Here is a 24,747-nt window from a genome sequence, read left to right as displayed (position 1 = left end):
GTGTATATATACAGGGGAGAGGTACTGTGCAATGTATATATACAGGGGAGAGGTACTGTGCGGTGTATATATACAGGGGAGAGGTACTGTGCGGTGTATATATACAGGGGAGAGGTACTGTGTGGTGTATATACTTCAACAGCCGCCCAGGCCCCCAGCACCTGTCCTGTATATATATTATATACACTGTATCTATACAGGCTGTGCTGGGGGCCTGGGCTGGGCGGCTTCTGTAATATATATATATATATATATATATATAACAGAAGCCGCCCATATATATATCAGCTGCAGCCGCCCAGCCCATGGCCGCCCCAGGTCACCCAGACTGTCAGAACATACAACGATAGCATTGTACTCACTCAGGTGCCGGTAGGAGCTCCGGGAATCTGCCTGTGCCTGATAAGTTCAGCACTGCAGCAGCCAGGGGAGTAGAGCAGGAGAACTCTCCGCCCACAATGTCACGCTGGCTGTGTCCTTAACCCCTATGTGCCTGGCCCTGCACTGACTGAGAAGATGCTTGTGCCAGGCAGTGCAAATTGAAAGGGTAGAAAGGGTTAAAGCATAGTTTGGGGAACTTTCCCCGCGGCACACCCGACCATGTGCCGCGGAACACTGGTTGAAAATCACTGCCATAGAGAATAAATGCAGCGGTGGTCGGGCATCCGGCAGCCCCATAGAGTATAAATGCAGCGGTGGTCGGGCATCTGGCAGCCCCATAGAGAATAATGGAGCGGTGGTCGGGCATCCGGCAGCCCCATAGAGAATAAATGCAGCGGTGGTCGGGCATCCGGCAGCCCCATAGAGTATAAATGCAGCGGTGGTCGGGCATCTGGCAGCCCCATAGAGAATAAATGCAGCGGTGGTCGGGCATCCGGCAGCCCCATAGAGAATAAATGCAGCGGTGGTCGGGCATCCGGCAGCCTCATAGAGAATAAATGGAGCAGTGGTCGGGCATCCGGGAGCCACATAGAGAATAATGGAGCGGTGGTCGGGCATCCGGGAGCCACATAGAGAATAATGGAGCGGTGGTCGGGCATCCGGGAGCCCCATAGAGAATAAATGGAGCGGTGGTCGGGCATCCGAAAGCCCCATAGAGAATAAACGGAGCGGTGGAGCTGAAATGTACATTTGTATGCTGACTCTTCTGTAGACACCTTCTTGCTCTGCAGCGTTTCTCCTCACACCCGCCTAAGACTTTTGCCCAGCACTGCACATGGCGGCACGGAGGTGCCGAGACTTCCCCACGGTCACAGAATACCTGTTATTGTAGGTGACGGTTTCCATTGTCTTTACACGATTTTTCCAGGTTTTCCGGGTAGAAGCCCCTCGCCCAGTTTTCTTTGTGGCGTCCCGTGGGCACCATGCTGACATTGGAGGCATCACCCCCGGCTCCATGCCTCCCCATTCCAAGTCCTTGAAGGAAGAAGGCGCCGTCTTTACGTCCTTCAAACTCGTGAAGGAAGGAACATTCCAAGAAGAAGGTGAGCGGACGTGGCACCCCTGAGGGGCATGGGTGAACAGCAAAATTGGGGAAGGCAGAAATACTCATGACTCTAAACCTGAGACCCCCAGTAGCAGCTGTAATTCTCCCCCCGCTGCTTACACACGATGAGAACGTGTCAGAATACGACGTCTTCACCTGTTCTGGAGCATTGGACAGAACATGGATATGTGACAACAAAAGCTGCAAGAATGTGCCTTTTACATATAATTTTTAATCTACTTCTTATATCTAAAATGTAATAAATAGCTGCGGTACGTTACTGTATTACACTTCAGAGCTGAACTCTTTCTTTCTGATTACTATTAGAAATCATCAACAATCTGTAACTCAGGATCAGTAATGTAATGTTTGTACACAGTGACTGCACCAGCAGAATAGTGAGTGCAGCTCTGGGGTATAATACAGGATGTAATTCAGGATCAGTAATGTATGTACACAGTGACTGCACCAGCAGAATAGTGAGTGCAGCTCTGGGGTATAATACAGGATGTAACTCAGGATCAGTAATGTAATGTATGTACACAGTGACTGCACCAGCAGAATAGTGAGCGCAGCTCTGGGGTATAATACAGGATGTAACTCAGGATCAGTAATGTAATGTATGTACACAGTGACTGCACCAGCAGAATAGTGAGTGCAGCTCTGGGGTATAATACAGGATGTAATTCAGGATCAGTAATGTATGTACACAGTGACTGCACCAGCAGAATAGTGAGTGCAGCTCTGGGGTATAATACAGGAGGTAACTCAGGATTAGTAAATTATGTATGTACACAGTGACTGCACCAGCAGAATACTGAGTGCAGCTCTGGAGTATAATACAGGATGTAACTCAGGATCAGTAATGTAATGTATGTACACAGTGACTGCACCAGCAGAATAGTGAGTGCAGCTCTGGGGTATAATACAGGAGGTAACTCAGGATTAGTAAATTATGTATGTACACAGTGACTGCACCAGCAGAATAGTGAGTGCAGCTCTGGAGTATAATACAGGATGTAACTCAGGATCAGTAATGTAATGTATGTACACAGTGACTGCACCAGCAGAATAGTGAGTGCAGCTCTGGAGTATAATACAGGATGTAACTCAGGATCAGTAATGTAATGTATGTACACAGTGACTGCACCAGCAGAATAGTGAGTGCAGCTCTGGGGTATAATACAGGATGTAACTCAGGATCAGTAATGTAATGTATGTACACAGTGACTGCACCAGCAGAATAGTGAGCGCAGCTCTGGGGTATAATACAGGATGTAACTCAGGATCAGTAATGTAATGTATGTACACAGTGACTGCACCAGCAGAATAGTGAGTGCAGCTCTGGGGTATAATACAGGATGTAATTCAGGATCAGTAATGTATGTACACAGTGACTGCACCAGCAGAATAGTGAGTGCAGCTCTGGGGTATAATACAGGAGGTAACTCAGGATTAGTAAATTATGTATGTACACAGTGACTGCACCAGCAGAATAGTGAGTGCAGCTCTGGAGTATAATACAGGATGTAACTCAGGATCAGTAATGTAATGTATGTACACAGTGACTGCACCAGCAGAATAGTGAGTGCAGCTCTGGGGTATAATACAGGAGGTAACTCAGGATTAGTAAATTATGTATGTACACAGTGACTGCACCAGCAGAATAGTGAGTGCAGCTCTGGAGTATAATACAGGATGTAACTCAGGATCAGTAATGTAATGTATGTACACAGTGACTGCACCAGCAGAATAGTGAGTGCAGCTCTGGAGTATAATACAGGATGTAACTCAGGATCAGTAATGTAATGTATGTACACAGTGACTGCACCAGCAGAATAGTGAGTGCAGCTCTGGAGTATAATACAGGATGTAACTCAGGATCAGTAATGTAATGTATGTACACAGTGACTGCACCAGCAGAATAGTGAGTGCAGCTCTGGAGTATAATACAGGATGTAACTCAGGATCAGTAATGTAATGTATGTACACAGTGACTGCACCAGCAGAATAGCGAGTGCAGCTCTGGAGTGAATATTTGTTTAATTACAAGATTGTTGGTTCTTGGGACTTTTAGCCCTATTACTCCATGGTACATTAGTCCATTAAAATATTTTTTCCTTCTTGCACCTATGTGTCCTGACAGCGGTCACTGAGGCTCTAATGGCTCCAGGACTAATACCTGGCAGCAGTGGAACCCGTAATCTCCATGATAATTTATCGGACCTGCGAGCACAGGTAGCAGCGAACCAGAAGGGCATCCAGTTGGTGAATGAGCTAATTGACATCTACGGTCTGGAAGTGGTACAGGCATACATGGCACATATTCAGGTCAGTTTCTACACCCTGAGTGTTGGGCACTGCCAGTCACTAATTTTATATCTTGCTTATTGTTATAGGTGTTCTAGAATATAATAAATGACCCACATCACTTAATTCAAACAGCCCATCCTAGTCACGTGTCAGCATGACGTCTGTCTCAACTGTCAGAGGAGCTGTATGTAAGCACACATACCGGTGAGGTAACAGGAGAAGAAATACATCTTCTCCTCAGCTGACTGCCTACGAAATCTGGAGAAAAAAATCCTTAGTAGTCAGTCAGCTGAGGAGGGTTTATTTATTTTCCTGTCGCAGTCCTTCCTAAGCAGCTCAATGGTATGTGCACTTACAATACATCTCCTCTGTCTGTTGAGACACCGATCTCAGGAGCTTTTTTTTCTGATACTGCAGCCCAGCACACGCGACTAGGATGGGCTACTATTTGAATTGCGTAACAGGGGCCATTCTATCACTTTCTTGGAGAACCCCTTTAAGGTCTAACTGTTGTTTCAGGAGAACTTGCAGAAGAATGTCTGTCTGCCTCTAGCTCCTCACCTGTTTCCTCTCCATAGAATGAGCACCAATTATCCCCTTCCCTCTTACTGATGAGGAAATCTGTTTTCACTAAAGACAAACGTTACCTCTGAATTGAGTGAAAGATCAGTCCATGAGAAAAACAGCAGATTTCTCTGAAAAGATGCTTTACAAAGTAATATATTTTGTTTTAATAATTCATTAATACACATACAAATAAGTAACGATCGATCAATAATAACTGCTTTAACACTAACCATCTGCCCCATGTATAAGAATATAACTACTATAATACTGCTCCTATGTACAAGAATATAACTACTATAATACTGCCCCCTATGTACAAGAATATAACTACTATAATACTGCCCCTATGTACAAGAATATAACTACTATAATACTGCCCCTATGTACAAGAATATAACTACTATAATACTGCTCCTATGTGCAAGAATATAACTACTATAATACTGTCCCCTATGTACAAGAATATAACTACTGTAATACTGCCCCTATGTACAAGAATATACCTACTATAATACTGCCCCTATGTACAAGAATATAACTACTATAATACTGCTCCTATGTACAAGAATATAACTACTATAATACTGCCCCCTATGTACAAGAATATAACTACTATAATACTGCCCCTATGTACAATATAACTACTATAATACTGCCCCTATGTACAAGAATATAACTACTATAATACTGTCCCCTATGTACAAGAATATAACTACTATAATACTGCTCCTATGTGCAAGAATATAACTACTATAATACTGTCCCCTATGTACAAGAATATAACTACTGTAATACTGCCCCTATGTACAAGAATATAACTGCTATAATACTGCTCCTATGTGCAAGAATATAACTACTATAATACTGTCCCCTATGTACAAGAATATAACTACTATAATACTGCTCCTATGTGCAAGAATATAACTACTATAATACTGCCCCTATGTACAAGAATATAACTACTATAATACTGCCCCTATGTACAGGAATATAACTACTATAATACTGCCCCCTATGTACAAGAATATAACTACTATAATACTGCCCCTATGTACAAGAATATAACTACTATAATACTGCCTCTATGTACAAGAATATAACTACTATAATACTGCCCCTATGTACAAGAATATAACTACTATAATACTGTCCCCTATGTACAAGAATATAACTACTATAATACTGCTCCTATGTGCAAGAATATAACTACTATAATACTGTCCCCTATGTACAAGAATATAACTACTATAATACTGCTCCTATGTACAAGAATATAACTACTATAATACTGCCCCTATGTACAAGAATATAACTACTATAATACTGCCTCCTATGTACAAGAATATAACTACTATAATTCTGCTCCTATGTACAAGAATATAACTACTATAATTCTGCTCCTATGTACAAGAATATAACTACTATAATACTGCCCCTATGTACAGGAATATAACTACTATAATACTGCCCCCTATGTACAAGAATATAACTACTATAATACTGCCCCTATGTACAAGAATATAACTACTATAATAATGCCTCCTATGTACAAGAATATAACTACTATAATACTGCCTCCTATGTGCAAGAATATAACTGCTATAATACTGCTCCTATGTGCAAGAATATAACTGCTATAATACTGCTCCTATGTACAAGAATATAATTACTGTAATACTGCCTCCTATGTACAAGAATATAACTACTATAATACTGCCCCTATGTACAAGAATATAACTACTATAGTACTGCTCCTATGTGCAAGAATGTAACTACTATAATACTGTCCCCTATGTACAAGAATATAACTACTATAATACTGTCCCCTATGTACAAGAATATAACTACTATAATTCTGCTCCTATGTACAAGAATATAACTACTATAATACTGCCTCCTATGTACAAGAATATAACTACTATAATACTGCTCCTATGTACAAGAATATAACTACTATAATACTGCCCCTATGTACAAGAATATAACTACTATAATACTGCTCCTATGTACAAGAATATAACTACTATAATACTGCCCCTATGTACAAGAATATAACTACTATAATACTGCCCCTATGTACAAGAATATAACTACTATAATTCTGCTCCTATGTACAAGAATATAACTACTATAATACTGCCTCCTATGTACAAGAATATAACTACTATAATACTGCTCCTATGTACAAGAATATAACTACTATAATACTGCCCCTATGTACAAGAATATAACTACTATAATACTGCCCCTATGTACAAGAATATAACTACTATAATACAACTACTATAATTCTGCTCCTATGTGCAAGAATATAACTGCTATAATACTGCCCCTATGTACAAGAATATAACTACTATAATACTGCCCCTATGTACAAGAATATAACTACTATAATTCTGCTCCTATGTACAAGAATATAACTACTATAATACTGCCTCCTATGTACAAGAATATAACTACTATAATACTGCTCCTATGTACAAGAATATAACTACTATAATACTGCCCCTATGTACAAGAATATAACTACTATAATACTGCCCCTATGTACAAGAATATAACTGCTATAATACTGCCTCTATGTACAAGAATATAACTACTATAATACTGCTCCTATGTACAAGAATATAACTACTATAATTCTGCTCCTATGTACAAGAATATAACTACTATAATACTGCCCCTATGTACAAGAATATAACTACTATAATACAACTACTATAATTCTGCTCCTATGTGCAAGAATATAACTGCTATAATACTGCCCCTATGTACAAGAATATAACTACTATAATACTGCCCCTATGTACAAGAATATAACTACTATAATACTGCCCCTATGTACAAGAATATAACTACTATAATACTGCTCCTATGTACAAGAATATAACTACTATAATTCTGCTCCTATGTACAAGAATATAACTACTATAATTCTGCTCCTATGTACAAGAATGTAACTACTATAATACTGCCCCTATGTACAAGAATATAACTACTATAATACTGCTCCTATGTGCAAGAATATAACTGCTATAATACTGCTCCTATGTGCAAGAATATAACTACTATAATACTGCTCCTATGTACAAGAATATAATTACTGTAATACTGCCTCCTATGTACAAGAATATAACTACTATAATACTGCCCCTATGTACAAGAATATAACTACTATAATACTGCCTCCTATGTACAAGAATATAACTACTATAATACTGCCTCCTATGTGCAAGAATATAACTGCTATAATACTGCTCCTATGTGCAAGAATATAACTGCTATAATACTGCTCCTATGTACAAGAATATAATTACTGTAATACTGCCTCCTATGTACAAGAATATAACTACTATAATACTGCCCCTATGTACAAGAATATAACTACTATAGTACTGCTCCTATGTGCAAGAATGTAACTACTATAATACTGTCCCCTATGTACAAGAATATAACTACTATAATACTGCTCCTATGTGCAAGAATATAACTACTATAATACTGTCCCCTATGTACAAGAATATAACTACTATAATACTGCTCCTATGTGCAAGAATATAACTACTATAATACTGCCCCTATGTACAAGAATATAACTACTATAATACTGCCCCTATGTACAGGAATATAACTACTATAATACTGCCCCCTATGTACAAGAATATAACTACTATAATACTGCCCCTATGTACAAGAATATAACTACTATAATACTGCCTCTATGTACAAGAATATAACTACTATAATACTGCTCCTATGTACAAGAATATAACTACTATAATACTGCCCCTATGTACAAGAATGTAACTACTATAATACTGCTCCTATGTACAAGAATATAACTACTATAATACTGCTCCTATGTACAAGAATATAACTACTATAATACTGCCCCTATGTACAAGAATATAACTACTATAATACTGCCCCTATGTACAAGAATATAACTACTATAATTCTGCTCCTATGTACAAGAATATAACTACTATAATAATGCCTCCTATGTACAAGAATATAACTACTATAATACTGCCTCCTATGTGCAAGAATATAACTGCTATAATACTGCTCCTATGTGCAAGAATATAACTGCTATAATACTGCTCCTATGTACAAGAATATAATTACTGTAATACTGCCTCCTATGTACAAGAATATAACTACTATAATACTGCCCCTATGTACAAGAATATAACTACTATAGTACTGCTCCTATGTGCAAGAATGTAACTACTATAATACTGTCCCCTATGTACAAGAATATAACTACTATAATACTGCTCCTATGTACAAGAATATAACTACTATAATACTGCTCCTATGTACAAGAATATAACTACTATAATACTGCTCCTATGTACAAGAATATAACTACTATAATACTGCCCCATGTACAAGAATATAACTACTATAATACTGTCCCCTATGTACAAGAATATAACTACTATAATTCTGCTCCTATGTACAAGAATATAACTACTATAATACTGCCTCCTATGTACAAGAATATAACTACTATAATACTGCTCCTATGTACAAGAATATAACTACTATAATACTGCCCCTATGTACAAGAATATAACTACTATAATACTGCCCCTATGTACAAGAATATAACTACTATAATACTGCTCCTATGTACAAGAATATAACTACTATAATACTGCCCCTATGTACAAGAATATAACTACTATAATACTGCCTCCTATGTACAAGAATATAACTACTATAATACTGCTCCTATGTACAAGAATATAACTACTATAATACTGCCCCTATGTACAAGAATATAACTACTATAATACTGCCCCTATGTACAAGAATATAACTACTATAATACAACTACTATAATTCTGCTCCTATGTACAAGAATATAACTACTATAATTCTGCTCCTATGTACAAGAATGTAACTACTATAATACTGCTCCTATGTACAAGAATATAACTACTATAATACTGCTCCTATGTACAAGAATATAACTACTATAATACTGCCCCTATGTACAAGAATATAACTACTATAATACTGCCCCTATGTACAAGAATATAACTACTATAATTCTGCTCCTATGTACAAGAATATAACTACTATAATACTGCCTCCTATGTACAAGAATATAACTACTATAATACTGCTCCTATGTACAAGAATATAACTACTATAATACTGCCCCTATGTACAAGAATATAACTACTATAATACTGCCCCTATGTACAAGAATATAACTACTATAATACAACTACTATAATTCTGCTCCTATGTGCAAGAATATAACTGCTATAATACTGCCCCTATGTACAAGAATATAACTACTATAATACTGCCCCTATGTACAAGAATATAACTACTATAATACTGCCTCTATGTACAAGAATATAACTACTATAATACTGCTCCTATGTACAAGAATATAACTACTATAATTCTGCTCCTATGTACAAGAATATAACTACTATAATACTGCCCCTATGTACAAGAATATAACTACTATAATACAACTACTATAATTCTGCTCCTATGTGCAAGAATATAACTGCTATAATACTGCCCCTATGTACAAGAATATAACTACTATAATACTGCCCCTATGTACAAGAATATAACTACTATAATACTGCTCCTATGTACAAGAATATAACTACTATAATTCTGCTCCTATGTACAAGAATATAACTACTATAATTCTGCTCCTATGTACAAGAATGTAACTACTATAATACTGCCTCTATGTACAAGAATATAACTACTATAATACTGCTCCTATGTGCAAGAATATAACTGCTATAATACTGCTCCTATGTGCAAGAATATAACTACTATAATACTGCTCCTATGTACAAGAATATAATTACTGTAATACTGCCTCCTATGTACAAGAATATAACTACTATAATACTGCCCCTATGTACAAGAATATAACTACTATAATACTGCCTCCTATGTACAAGAATATAACTTCTATAATACTGCCTCCTATGTGCAAGAATATAACTGCTATAATACTGCTCCTATGTGCAAGAATATAACTGCTATAATACTGCTCCTATGTACAAGAATATAATTACTGTAATACTGCCTCCTATGTACAAGAATATAACTACTATAATACTGCCCCTATGTACAAGAATATAACTACTATAGTACTGCTCCTATGTGCAAGAATGTAACTACTATAATACTGTCCCCTATGTACAAGAATATAACTACTATAATACTGCTCCTATGTACAAGAATATAACTACTATAATACTGCTCCTATGTACAAGAATATAACTACTATAATACTGCTCCTATGTACAAGAATATAACTACTATAATACTGCCCCATGTACAAGAATATAACTACTATAATACTGTCCCCTATGTACAAGAATATAACTACTATAATTCTGCTCCTATGTACAAGAATATAACTACTATAATACTGCCTCCTATGTACAAGAATATAACTACTATAATACTGCTCCTATGTACAAGAATATAACTACTATAATACTGCCCCTATGTACAAGAATATAACTACTATAATACTGCCCCTATGTACAAGAATATAACTACTATAATACTGCTCCTATGTACAAGAATATAACTACTATAATACTGCCCCTATGTACAAGAATATAACTACTATAATACTGCCTCCTATGTACAAGAATATAACTACTATAATACTGCTCCTATGTACAAGAATATAACTACTATAATACTGCCCCTATGTACAAGAATATAACTACTATAATACTGCCCCTATGTACAAGAATATAACTACTATAATACAACTACTATAATTCTGCTCCTATGTACAAGAATATAACTACTATAATTCTGCTCCTATGTACAAGAATGTAACTACTATAATACTGCTCCTATGTACAAGAATATAACTACTATAATACTGCTCCTATGTACAAGAATATAACTACTATAATACTGCCCCTATGTACAAGAATATAACTACTATAATACTGCCCCTATGTACAAGAATATAACTACTATAATTCTGCTCCTATGTACAAGAATATAACTACTATAATACTGCCTCCTATGTACAAGAATATAACTACTATAATACTGCTCCTATGTACAAGAATATAACTACTATAATACTGCCCCTATGTACAAGAATATAACTACTATAATACTGCCCCTATGTACAAGAATATAACTACTATAATACAACTACTATAATTCTGCTCCTATGTGCAAGAATATAACTGCTATAATACTGCCCCTATGTACAAGAATATAACTACTATAATACTGCCCCTATGTACAAGAATATAACTACTATAATACTGCCTCTATGTACAAGAATATAACTACTATAATACTGCTCCTATGTACAAGAATATAACTACTATAATTCTGCTCCTATGTACAAGAATATAACTACTATAATACTGCCCCTATGTACAAGAATATAACTACTATAATACAACTACTATAATTCTGCTCCTATGTGCAAGAATATAACTGCTATAATACTGCCCCTATGTACAAGAATATAACTACTATAATACTGCCCCTATGTACAAGAATATAACTACTATAATACTGCCCCTATGTACAAGAATATAACTACTATAATACTGCTCCTATGTACAAGAATATAACTACTATAATTCTGCTCCTATGTACAAGAATATAACTACTATAATTCTGCTCCTATGTACAAGAATGTAACTACTATAATACTGCTCCTATGTACAAGAATATAACTACTATAATACTGCTCCTATGTACAAGAATATAACTACTATAATACCGCCCCTATGTACAAGAATATAACTACTATAATACTGCTCCTATGTACAAGAATATAACTACTATAATACTGCTCCTATGTACAAGAATATAACTACTATAATACCGCCCCTATGTACAAGAATATAACTACTATAATACTGCTGCTATGTACAAGAATATAACTACTATAATACTGCCCCCATGTACAAGAATATAACTACTATAATACTGCTCCTATGTACAAGAATATAACTACTATAATACTGCCCCTATGTACAAGAATATAACTACTATAATACTGCTCTATATACAAGAATATAACTACTATAATACTGCCCCCATGTACAAGAATATAACTACTATAATACTGCCCCTATGTACAAGAATATAACTACTGTAATACTGCTCCTATGTACAAGAATATAACTACTATTATTGTACTATGATATTTTTTCTTTCGTTTGCTCATGTTGGTGTTTTTATCATTTTTGGAGAGATGTAATGCACGTTCTTTTTATTTAGGCTAACGCAGAGGTTGCAGTGAGAGACATGCTGAGGGAGTTTGCTCGTCGGTGGGAGCAGCAGACAGGAGCTCTAGAGGTGGAGTCTATAGATTACATGGATGATGGGTCTCCTATCAAGCTGAAGGTGAAGATTAACAAGGAGGAGGTAAAACATAACATATCGCGCTGTAATTTGCTGTAGTTTCTCAGTCTCCAGGTTTGGTATAAATAACTGGTAATAGTGACGTCATGTAGTGATGCACGGGAGGCGCAGATCGTGTCTTTCAGGATGCAGCCTGAGCTTTTTGATATATTTATATTAGAGACGGACATATTTATTTGGTTGGGACTGATCTGTACTCGGATTTTACAATTATCTGCTTTCTGGAGAAGAGATTTTTTGTAATTTGTTTGGCGTAAATTACCAGAACGGACCGCAGTTTGGAGCGATTGTGGAGGTCAGCGGTGAGGTCGGTATATGAGCCTTTTTTGTTGTTGTTGTTGTTTTCCCATCTTGTGTTTATTCTGCTCTGAAAAATAAATGAACCAAAACATAAATTTTCCTGGTGTGCTCATCGCTAATTTGCATACAACTCAATTCTATTTCTTGAGCAAAATGTAAACACGTTTGACCTAACAATTTAGGGATAAATCATGTATTTTTTTTTAGATATATTTTTGCAGCTGTTGATTTCTATGTGTTTATAACTATTTACTAGTCCAAAAACTAACTTTTCTACGACTCATCTTGTGCCCAAGTATTCTGGTCTGCATGGCTTCATGTACGGATTAATATTTTATTACAGCAGGACCACTATCCCTCCACAGATAGATTTTAGTCTAAGAGAGGACTCACATTAGGTTCCCATTTAGATGAATACTTTATTCTAAGAGAGGAATGGCAGTGTTAGGTCCTGGAAAAAGAGAAACTCCTTAACGTGGCTTCCAGGTGCACATGAATTGGATTAATATTGTGTAATTCCTTTATTCGCCTCTCGGGCGCAGATCTTTTTATTTATTTTTTTAATCAGAAATTTTATGAGAAATTACAGTAAATGTTCTCCACTTGTCGCAGGGCAACGCGGTCTTTGATTTCACTGACTCCGGATATGAAGTCTTTGGGAACTGTAATGCCCCACGAGCCATCACCTTCTCCGCCCTCATTTACTGTCTACGCTGCATGGTCGGCCAAGATATTCCACTAAACCAGGTCAGCGGAGACATGTTTCCACGTGTAATAGATGAGAAGTTAATGGATGAGACCCCAGAAGCACTTGCAGTCCATGGGTTGTCGGGGGGATTCATGCTGCCAAAAATCACAGGAGCCCGGCCTCACGGCTGCAGCTCGGAACGTTTCCCCCTGAATGTTTCCAGCGTTTCAGAGGAAATATGTAGTAGTTAGAGGTTTCGGCTAGTGTCCTCTCCAGGTTTGGTTCCCCGCGCCACATCAGGTGATTCACAGGTTTCTCCCAATGCAAGAGACCTATCAATCGCCTACAGTGGTGCTGGGAGCTGCCAGCCGGGGACACTGGTGGACCAGTCTGATTTCCAGTTATGGTCCCCAGCTGGATCTTCTAACTAAATGTTCTCTGAAATGCTGGAGAATTTCGGAGAACATTGTACCTGCCTGCAATCATGTCGCTGGCATCAGATTCATGTTACGTGGAGTTTTGGCAACTTGTATCTTGTGACAAGTTCACTTAAAAGTGCAGATAAAATAATGTATAATATATAGAACCATATTTACTCCAGAAAAGAGAGACCATGACTCTGGGCCTTACTGATTTTTTTATTTTTGGATTTTTTTTTAGGGTTGCCTGGTGCCCATTCGAGTCATTATCCCAAAAGGATCGATCCTGGACCCCTCTGCGGACGCTGCCGTTGTGGGGGGCAACGTGCTGACATCACAGAGGATTGTTGATGTCATATTTAAGGCCTTTCAAGTTTGTGCAGCTTCACAGGTGAGATGGGCTGGGCCTCATTCACACTCTTATGCCGCGAGTGCAGACCCTGGACTCTAGGGCACCAACTCCAGAACCCACTACAGCCATTTTTTCTTTTTTGTGCTTTTTCTTCCTCATTTTTTCCAAGAGCCACCACTTTTTTAATTTTTCCATCGACATAGCTGTATAAGGGCTCGTAGTTTGAGAAGAGTTGTAGTTCTCAAAAACACCATTCACTTTACCATATAATGACCTGAAAAAATTCCACGTGGGATGACATGATTAAAAACACAATTCCACCATTGTTTTTTGGGTTTAATTTTAACGGCGTTTATTATCGGCTAAGAATTACCTAGACTCCTAATTCTCCAGGTCAGTACGATTACGGCAATACCAAATTTGTTATGTTTTATTTTACTAAACTTTAAAAAATTCTCAATTTCATGGAAAAAAAAAATTGTCTTTTGAAGCGGAGTATGGGGTCTTAATCTGATACCATTTTACAGTACATACAACTTTTTATTGCTTTTTTTTCAGTGGGACTTGATATAATTAGGGGATGAATATACAGTGGCTTTCAAAAGTATTCACCACCACCACCCGCCACCCCCTCCCCCCACGCTTGTCATTTTTTGTGTTTTTGCTACCTCACAACCTGGAATTTCACTATTTTTTTTTTTTTTTTTTTTTTTGAGGGTTTGCATCAGTTCATATGAAGAACATGCTGACAAATGTGAACATTTGGTTTTCTTTTCTTTTGTGAAGCAAACAACAAATGGGACAAAGTAACTGAAAACTTCAGTGTGCATAACTATCCACCCCCTATAATCAGTACTTTGTAGACCCTCCTTACAGCTGCAAGTCGCTTTGGATAAGTCCCTGTGGTCTTTACACATTTTGCCCATTCTTCAAGGCAAAACTGCTCCAACTCTTTCCAGTTAGGCCATGTTCACACGCTGCGGTTTTTACCGCCGCGATTTTGATGCTGCGGGTCCGCAGAAGTTTCCATAGCGTTTACATTAACATGTAAACCCTATGGAAACCGCAAACCGCTGTGCACATGCTGCGGGAAAAACCGCGCAGAAACACAGCGGTTTAAAACCCGCAGCATGTCACTTCTTTGTGCAGAATCGCAGCGATTCTGCACCCATAGAAATGCATTGATCCGCTAACTTCCCGCATGGGGCTGTGCCCACTTTGCGGGAAGTAAGCGGATAATGCGCGGTTGCTACCCGGGGTGGAGGAGAGGAGACTCTCCTCCAGGCCCTGGGAAGCATGAATAGTGTAAAAAAAAAAGAATAAAAATAAAAAATCATGTTATACTCACCTCTCAGCGCTGCACGCGGCCGTCCGGTCAGAGTTGCTGTGCCGAGCAGGACCTGTGGTGACGTCGCGGTCACATGACTGTGATGACGCCGCGGTCACATGATCGTGACGTCACGAAGGTCCTTCTCGGCACAGCATCTTTGGAACCGGAGCGCCGCGTGCAGAGCCGAGAAGATCCGGACATCGGAGGGTGAGTATAGCCAATTTTTATTATTTTTATCATTACTATTGATGCTGCATATGCAGCATCAATAGTACAGGAGTAATCCCGCAGCGGAAACCGCGGAACAAACCGCAAAAAATCTGCAGGGATAACCACAGCGGTTTTGCCCTGCAGATTTATCAATTCCGCTGCGGGATAAACCCGCAGAGAACACCGCAAAGTGTGCACATGGCCTTAGATGGTTTCCTCGGGTGAACAGCGATCTTCAAGTCTGACCACAGATTCTCCAGTGGATTAAGGTGTGGGCCTTATCTAGGCCACTCAAAAACACTTACACTTTTCCCCCTAAACCACTGGAGTGCTGCTATAGCAGAAATATTTTGGGTCATTGTCTTGTTGGAAGGTGAACCTCTGTCCCAGTCTCAAATCACTGACAGACTGAAGCAGGTTTTGCTCAAGAATATTCCTGTATTTCGCACCATCCATCTTCTCCTCGACTTGGACCATTTTCTCTGTGCCTGCTGCCAAAAAACATCCCCACAGCATGATACTGTCACCACCATGTTTCACTGTGGGGATGGTGTTCTTGGAGTGATTAGCCGTATTGGTTTGGCACCAGACACAGCATTTACCTTGGTGGCCAAAAAGTTCAGTTTTGGTCTAATCTGAACTCAGCACCTTCCTCCATACATTTGTGGAGTCTCCTACAAGTCTTTTGGCAAACTAAAAGGATCTTTACAACTTTTGTTTGTAAGTAAAGGTTTTTTGTGCCCACGCTTCTGTAACGGTCACCCCAAATGGAATGTACAGCTTATTGTGGTTGTATGGACAGATACCCCACTTTCTGCTTGGGAACATAAAAGTTAACTCTGAATGAGCTGCTGTCTATTTGCTGCCTGTCTGATTAATGCCCTTCTTGCATGTGCTGAGCGTTTTGGTGGGCAGCCCTCTCTTGGAAGGTTTGTTGTGGTACCGTGTTCTTTCCATCATCAGAGATTGTGATATTTTTTTATAACCCCACTGACTTGTACTTCTCAACAACTTTGTCCCTGACTTGTTTGGAGGTTTCCTTGATCTTCATGGTGTTGTTTGGAGATCTCCTTGGTCTTCATGGTGTTGTGTAGAGATCTCCTTGATTTTCATGGTGATGTTTGGTTAGTGGAGCCTCTTGCTTAATGGTGTTGCAGCCTCTGTGGCCTTTCAGAAAAGGTAAACTGTATATACTGACAGACATGTGACACTTAGATTGTACACAGGGGATGTCCTGTCACTAAGCATGTGACTTATGAAGGGAATTGCTGCCACCAGAAATTTTTAAGGGCTTCATAGCAAAAGGAGTGAATACATATGCACATGTCAATTTTTACTTATTTGTCCCTTCATTTAATTTATGCCTATTTGTTTTGTAACTTAGACTATTTTGTGATGATGCATCACACACAAATCAGATTACAAAAATATTTAAATACGGGATGTAATGTAACAAAATAGGTAAAATGCCGAATGGGGGTGAATACTTTCACAAGCCACTGTAATTGGAAATATTTAACAAAATATTTTCACCACTCCACCAAAATTCCCCATGATGTATGAAGAAGCCTCACATCTCTGCGGTGCCATCATCATAATGAAGTCCTTTTCTTCAGGGCTGTATGAATAACATCACATTTGGGAACCAGAACATTGGATACTATGAGACGGTGGCCGGCGGTGCCGGGGCCGGTCCACATTGGGATGGGAGAAGTGGAATTCATAGTCACATGACCAATACGCGAATTACAGACCCGGAGATTCTGGAGAAACGGTACGAGGAATCTACTATATAATTGTCTAAGAGTCACTTCCGTCTGTCTTTCTGTCTGTCTGTCACGGATATTCATTGGTCGCGGCCTCAGTCTGTCATGTAATCCAAGTCGCTGATTGGTCGTGGCAAAACAGCCACGACCAATCAACGACGGGCACAGTCCGGCGGAAAAATGGCCGCTCCTTCCTCCCCGCAGTCAGTGCCCGCTCCGTACTCCCCTCCAGTCTGCCCTCACACAGGGTTAATGGCAGCGGTAACGAACCGCGTTATGCCGCGGTGTAATGCACTCCGTTACCACTGCTATTAACCCTGTGTGACCAACTTTTTACTATTCATGCTGCCTATGCAGCATGAATAGTAAAACGATCTAATGTTAAAAATAAAAAAATAAAAAAATCGTTATATACTCACCGTCTGTCGGCCCCCGGATCGACAACAGGCCTTTCCCGCTCGCGACGCTCTGGTAACCGGTCCATGCTGCGATCTCGCGAGATGATGACGTAGCGGTCTCGCGAGACCGCTACGTCATCATCTCGCGAGACCGCAATGCACTCTTGAGACCGGAGCGCACGAGCAGCGTCGGTAACCGCTTCGCTTGGATCCGGGGGCTCTGGAAGGTGAGTATAGAACTATTCTTTATTTTAATTCTTTTTTTTAACAGGGATATGATGCCCACATTGCTATATACAACGCGGGCTGGGCAATGTACTACATGGGCTGTGCAATATACTGCGTGGGCTGTGCTATATACTACGTGGCTGGGCAATATACTACATGCGCTGGGCAATATACTACATGGGCTGTGCTATATACTACATGGGCTGTGCTATATACCACGTGGCTGGGCAATATACTACATGGCTGGGCAATATACTACGTGGCTGGGCAATATACTACATGGGCTGCGCAATGTACTGCGTGGGCTGTGCTATACACTACGCATACATATTCTAGAATACCCGATGCGTTAGAATCGGGCCACCATCTAGTAATGTATATGGAGGCTAGATAGTGATATTGGGAGTCGGATCAGATCGTTTTTCTTGGATTTTGATTATTTTGTAATATCTGCTTCACTTGTTAGTCTTCCTACGGGACATGGACCTCTGATTCCTTGATACTGTAGTATTGCAGTATATAGGGCAAGTGATGGTCTCCTATGAAGCCCAGTCATAGGTGTGCCAAGATGGCACATGGGTTAACATGGCAGCTGGGGTCTACTGAAAGCATCAGCCCCCCACAAATGCATCACTGGGGGCCGATAGGGTCTGGTGTGTGTAAGCATAAGAGCGATCAGTGATTGACAGAGTCAATTAAATAGTTAACAGCAACTTCATTTGACTGTAGCAGCTCCTGAGCCTCACACCGTATGTATGGATGTAGTTGGTAATATAGGCCAAGGGGTTAAGTACCAAGCATTTTTTTTCTTTTTTGAGCCATAACTTTTAATTTATCTGTTCATGTAGATGTAGGGTCGCTTTAATTTTGCAGAACGTGTTGTATTTGTCAAAGGCGTCATTTTGAGGTAATAAGACTTTATACTTTTTCCTCTACGAGAGTAAATAATTAGTAAAGCACATGTAAAATGGCTTCTGTTTTTTTTCTGTGTGGGTAAAAAATAACTCAACTGCGTACAAATGTGTAGGAATACTGTAAAAGTGTGTTGTTTTTTTTACAATTTGGTACTTTTGCACAATTAACCCATCATTTTTGAATAGCTAAGTCACGAAAGCCAGAACAAAAAACATAAATGTATCAAGGAATGTTAGCACACCATTAAAAATTGTTATTGGGAAAACTTGGGGGAATTATTTTTTTTTTTTAATATTCGTTTGGAGGATACTTTCCTTTTACATTGCTTTGCAGCACAGGACAATCTGGGAAGAAGTCCACTTGGATTAATGTCAAACCGACATTATTACTAATTTCATGCAGGAGAATCTACTATATATCTACTATCCAGCAGAGATGGGGCTCAAACATTGGGGCTAGATGTTTCCTTCAGTTTGTTCCTGTGCCTCTTTCTTTAGGTACCCAGTGGTCCTGAATCGTTTCCAGTTACGTCCGGGCTCCGGTGGTCAGGGAAAGTTCTGTGGTGGTGACGGTGTGATTCGGGAGCTGCTGTTCAGAGAATGCGTCATCTTATCGGTTCTCACAGAACGAAGAGTGTTCCGACCGTATGGAATCCAAGGTGACACGATAGATTGTCCTCATGATTCCGCCTAATGTCACTGTGCCTAGAACCAGAGCTGTGAAGTCAGTACATATATATCAACTGGCGCGAGGTGGGGCACAGCCGGCCATCATCGGACCAGTCATGTTTCAACCTGTGGGCCCTGGAAGACTGGAGACTAGTGTTGAGCATTCCGATACTGCAAGTATCGGGTATCAGCCGATACTTGCTGTATCGGAATTTCCGATACCGAGATCCGATACTTTTGTGGTATCGGGTATCGGGTATCGCAACAACATTAATGTAATAATGTGTAAAAAAGAGAATTAAAATAAAAAATATCGCTATACTCACCTGTCCGACGCAGCCGGGACCTCAGCGAGGGAACCGGCAGCGTTGTTTGTTTAAATTTCGCGCTTTTACTTGGTTACGTGAAGTCCCGGCTTGTGATTGGTCCGCGTCCCAGCAACATGGCCGCCCTGACCAATCACAGCAAGCCGTGACGAAATTACGTCACGGCTTGCTGTGATTGGTCCGCGTCCCGGCAACATGGCCGCCATTAACCAATCACAAGCCGTGACGTCACGGGAGGCTGGACATGCGCGTATTTTGAAAAGCGCGCGTGTCCAGCCTCCAGTGACGTCCCGGCAACATGGCCGCCATTAACCAATCACAAGCCGGGACGTCACGGGAGGCTGGACATGCGCGTATTTTGAAAAGCGCGCATGTCCAGCCTCCCGTGACGTCACGGCTTGTGATTGGTCAGGGCGGCCATGTTGCCGGGACGCGGACCAATCACAGCAAGCCGTGACGAAATTACGTCACGGCTTGCTGTGATTGGTTAATGGCGGCCATGTTGCCGGGACGCGGACCAATCACAGCAAGCCGTGACGTAATTTCGTCACGGCTTGCTGTGATTGGTCCGCGTCCCGGCAACATGGCCGCCCTGACCAATCACAAGCCGGGACCTCACGTAACCAAGTAAAAGCGCGAATTTTAAACAAACAACGCTGCCGGTTCCCTCGCTGAGGTTCAGGCTGCGTCGGAGAGGTGAGTATAGCGATATTTTTTATTTTAATTCTTTCTTTTACACATTAATATGGTTCCCAGGGCCTGAAGGAGAGTTTCCTCTCCTTCAGACCCTGGGAACCATCAGGAATACCGTCCGATACCTGAGTCCCATTGACTTGTATTGGTATCGGGTATCGGTATCGGATTGGATCCGATACTTTGCCGGTATCGGCCGATACTTTCCGATACCGATACTTTCAAGTATCGGACGGTATCGCTCAACACTACTGGAGACGCCAAACCACATTTTCAAAACATTTAAAGTTTTTCAGTATCGGGTATGTTTTTGTGCAGATATACAGGCACTTAGCACACCAACTCTTCTATCACTGAGGTTTTTGATGGTTGCTTGAAGAAAGTTCTGTCAGCTCCTGTATAATCACTGACCTATGATCTCCCCAATGTGCTCGATGATAGACAATTCCAGAGATGCTACAGGCCATGGTATAACGTTTAGGCCACCTGGGGCTTGTTGCTGAGGAGAAGAGGCCTCCATTTCAGCCTCCCTTGCTCTGTCACATGATGCCTTTTAAGCAGGATGACTTGGGATGTTTGGATGCCTATAGATGGACATCTGGTTTGTAGCTCAATGACTTGCTAATGTCTTCTGATGGTTTGTGTAGACATTGTTTTTGATGTCCTACGCTCGGTATGTGACATCGAGCACAGCTGGACGTCATTGGTCAGTAAATACACAGGAGTTGCCAGCAGCAGATCTTGATGTTTTCCTGCACTGAATGCTCTTGAACAAATCGTTTGTCAGACGACCATTAATAATCTAAGTGACAGTAACCAAGGCTGGAAGTGCCGGTATTTCTGCATGTGGCTCATACTCCATATTGGAATAACTCAAGATGTTTTGAAAATTGTGTTTCCATTTTTTCATCATTTGCAGATCAGTAACATGTCCATTGATCCTATGATGTAAAAAATTACACGACTTTTCCTTCTTGGTGTTGAAGTTTCAATGTTGAGGACTGTATGGCATTTCAGAGAAAGAAATACCTGGAAGAGAAATTGCCAGAGTCAAACTCTGATTCACGCTGTTTGTGGTTCGGACAGCATGAATCTAGTGACAGCCATTCAGGGCATATCCTGTGAAACTGACCAAAAGAACTGACAGGTGCTGGTCTCGCCTCTGGTACCCTCAACTTTTAGGAGAAAAGTGATTTGTTGAACCCGATTATAGATTACTGGCTGACTCAGAATCAGCAAATAAGAGGTCATTGGACCTTTGTTTTGTAAGGTCTGGGTTCTTGTGGATGTGTCACAAATCTATCAGACTGCAATTGCTTTTAACAACGAATCAATCACTTTAATTCTAGGTGGATCTCCTGGTGCCCCTGGGCTCAACATCTTGCAAAGAAGTGAAGGGAAAAACATTAACTTGGGTGGGAAAACATCTGTTTCATTAGAACCTGGGGTGAGAGAATGAAGATTCATCTTTGGTTGAATTTATACATTAATATTGCCCCAAATGTATGAGCTTCTTAAGGCCGCCTTGGTTGTCTCTTTTCTGTTTGGTTATCTTGATCATGGGTAAAGGGATTGCAGATGTTAGAGAGGCCTGGTACCTAGAGGCAATGCCGGCTCCAGGTATAGGTGGACCATGCATTGCTTTCTACTCGAAACTATATATTTTTTTTTTAATATTTAGGTCAGCAGTGATGTTATGAGGGCTTGCGGCCCTAAATTACCATGCAGCACATACCATCGGTATTTTCCATTTTGGGGTCCTTTCTGATCTCGATTATACTTCAGGTGTACAAACATGTCAGACAAAGAAGTCTCCAGCATCATCAAGGTTGTCCTGACCATGCTATCAGCACCCCACAATCATATTGCTGGGGATGATGGGTGACAAACTGGGTACCTTCTATCATTTCCAACCTCTTAATTTCTGATGCCCCAATTGATGACATCTAAAGGTTGAATTGATGCGACACTGCCGGCATCCACACTATATGGAGCTGACCCAGTAATACATGGGCAGAGTGGGCGCTACAGGCTCTACCCAGTTGAGTTAAAGGCCCCACTGCTGCATAACACATGGTCGGCACGGGACCTGTTCAGATCTTCAGGACTCACCTTTGGTCTTGACTTTCTAGATTAGGTGGCTTTACATTGCCATGACTCAAGATTAGAAAGGATACCCCTCATATCATGTATCAGCTTTGGGGTCTGTACTTGGCATAAGACATAGCAACAAATCTACCAGACTATTTTCTTCTACATCACAACCCCAGGGACATTGGCCTGTTATGGTTGAAATATAGATTGTATGTTTAATTTTTTTTTCTCACCCAGGACATATTCACTCTTCATACCCCTGGAGGAGGAGGGTACGGCGATCACAAGGCCGGTGATAATACCCAAGTGCCTATAAAGAGTCAAGGTCGCAGTTTTGCAGAGCGAGGAAGTGTCTACGATTACCGGATGGCTCAGGAGACCGTGTGAATCGCTCCAGGAGCCTGAGACGCTGAGATCCATGACTGGGTGATGGATGCAGTCGTAGCGCTTTTGAGACAATCCCCTCTCACTGTCCTAGAAGATTATATGATAGAATGTTACTAATAAAAAATAAAAAGAAATAACACTTTTCATAAATTCGTTTAAATTTTATTTTTTAGTTTCTTGATATGATTTAAAAAATTGAACACAAAAACTCTGAGTAAATGGAGAACAAGGACCAATAAACATTATGGTTCAGTAACGTTTATTGAAAACGTAGATCTTGGTTAACCGGTAAACGGTGCCGGCAAAGACCAACATAAAACCACATCCAGTGTCAATCTGGGATGGACAGAGTTTACAAGCACGGGCATACAATATCTTTCCTTTAGAGCTTCAAAATGAAACATAATGTAAGCTAAGCTTTTTCACATAAATCGTATTAACGACAAAGGCGGCGCTCCTAGTGCAGATGAGCTGGTAAAGTGCTGTTACCGGTGACTAATACACCCGCCTGTTACCATTGTGCAAAATTCAGACACAACTCTAAATGAAGCATTGGTTCAATCTGTCGGCTGCAAGCAACGCCCGTTATTCCCTGGACTGAAGAGACCGAGAAATTACAGATGAAACAACGATAGACAATCCATGGACTAAATGTGCGCTGCCAAAAAGTAGGTAGTCCAGGCGCTTGAGAAATATAATTTTTTCATAAATGTACTGACAGACCTGATGGAGCCTAGTAGTTTGGCTAAATTATATTTCTTTCCTGCCTGGACTACCTACTTCTTGACGGCGCACATTTAGGCTGTATATTTTCTACAGTTTAATCGGTAATTCCCGCCAGTCCAGGGAATAACGGGTGTTGCTGCAGCCGATGGGTTGAACCGATGCTTTAGAGTTGTGCCTGATTTTGCACAATGGTTACAGGCGAGTGTCTTGTTTTCTTTCCTCTATCTTATTCTTGTAAACTAAAAGGACAAGAACGTAAAGAAATAAAAGTGATGTGAGATGGAGAAACCTCCTATAAAGATGAATTATTAAAAGGTCATCCTTCTTGTAAATTAGGTAAGAAAGCCATAGAAGATCTAAGCAATGACCGGGGATATCATGGGTTGAAGTCTTTAGTCCGTGGCCAGTTCCTCACAACAACCTTCAACAATCGCAGAACAAAAGACTATTGGACCAATGCCTGTAG

At 40.1% G+C, this 24,747-nt stretch overlaps 1 protein-coding gene across 1 annotated transcript in view; it reads left to right on the top strand.

The window, feature by feature from the left end:
* OPLAH (5-oxoprolinase, ATP-hydrolysing) overlaps positions 1-23,808 on the top strand; it is a 52,358-nt gene extending 28,550 nt beyond the window's left edge. The window contains exons 20-28 of the mRNA XM_077271347.1: positions 1,310-1,484; positions 3,633-3,817; positions 12,638-12,784; positions 13,694-13,828; positions 14,430-14,579; positions 17,697-17,854; positions 19,885-20,045; positions 22,424-22,521; positions 23,406-23,808. Coding sequence (XP_077127462.1) covers positions 1,310-1,484; positions 3,633-3,817; positions 12,638-12,784; positions 13,694-13,828; positions 14,430-14,579; positions 17,697-17,854; positions 19,885-20,045; positions 22,424-22,521; positions 23,406-23,555 — 1,359 coding nt within the window. The 3' untranslated portion in view covers positions 23,556-23,808. The remainder of the gene's footprint in view (positions 1-1,309; positions 1,485-3,632; positions 3,818-12,637; positions 12,785-13,693; positions 13,829-14,429; positions 14,580-17,696; positions 17,855-19,884; positions 20,046-22,423; positions 22,522-23,405) is intronic.
* Positions 23,809-24,747: the final 939 nt, after the last annotated feature.

This window comes from Ranitomeya variabilis, chromosome 6 (assembly GCF_051348905.1).
Source record: "Ranitomeya variabilis isolate aRanVar5 chromosome 6, aRanVar5.hap1, whole genome shotgun sequence".
Classification (NCBI taxonomy): domain Eukaryota; kingdom Metazoa; phylum Chordata; class Amphibia; order Anura; family Dendrobatidae; genus Ranitomeya; species Ranitomeya variabilis.
The sequence above is the reverse complement of the archived record's forward strand: the minus strand, read 5'-3'. Positions and strand labels throughout refer to the sequence as shown.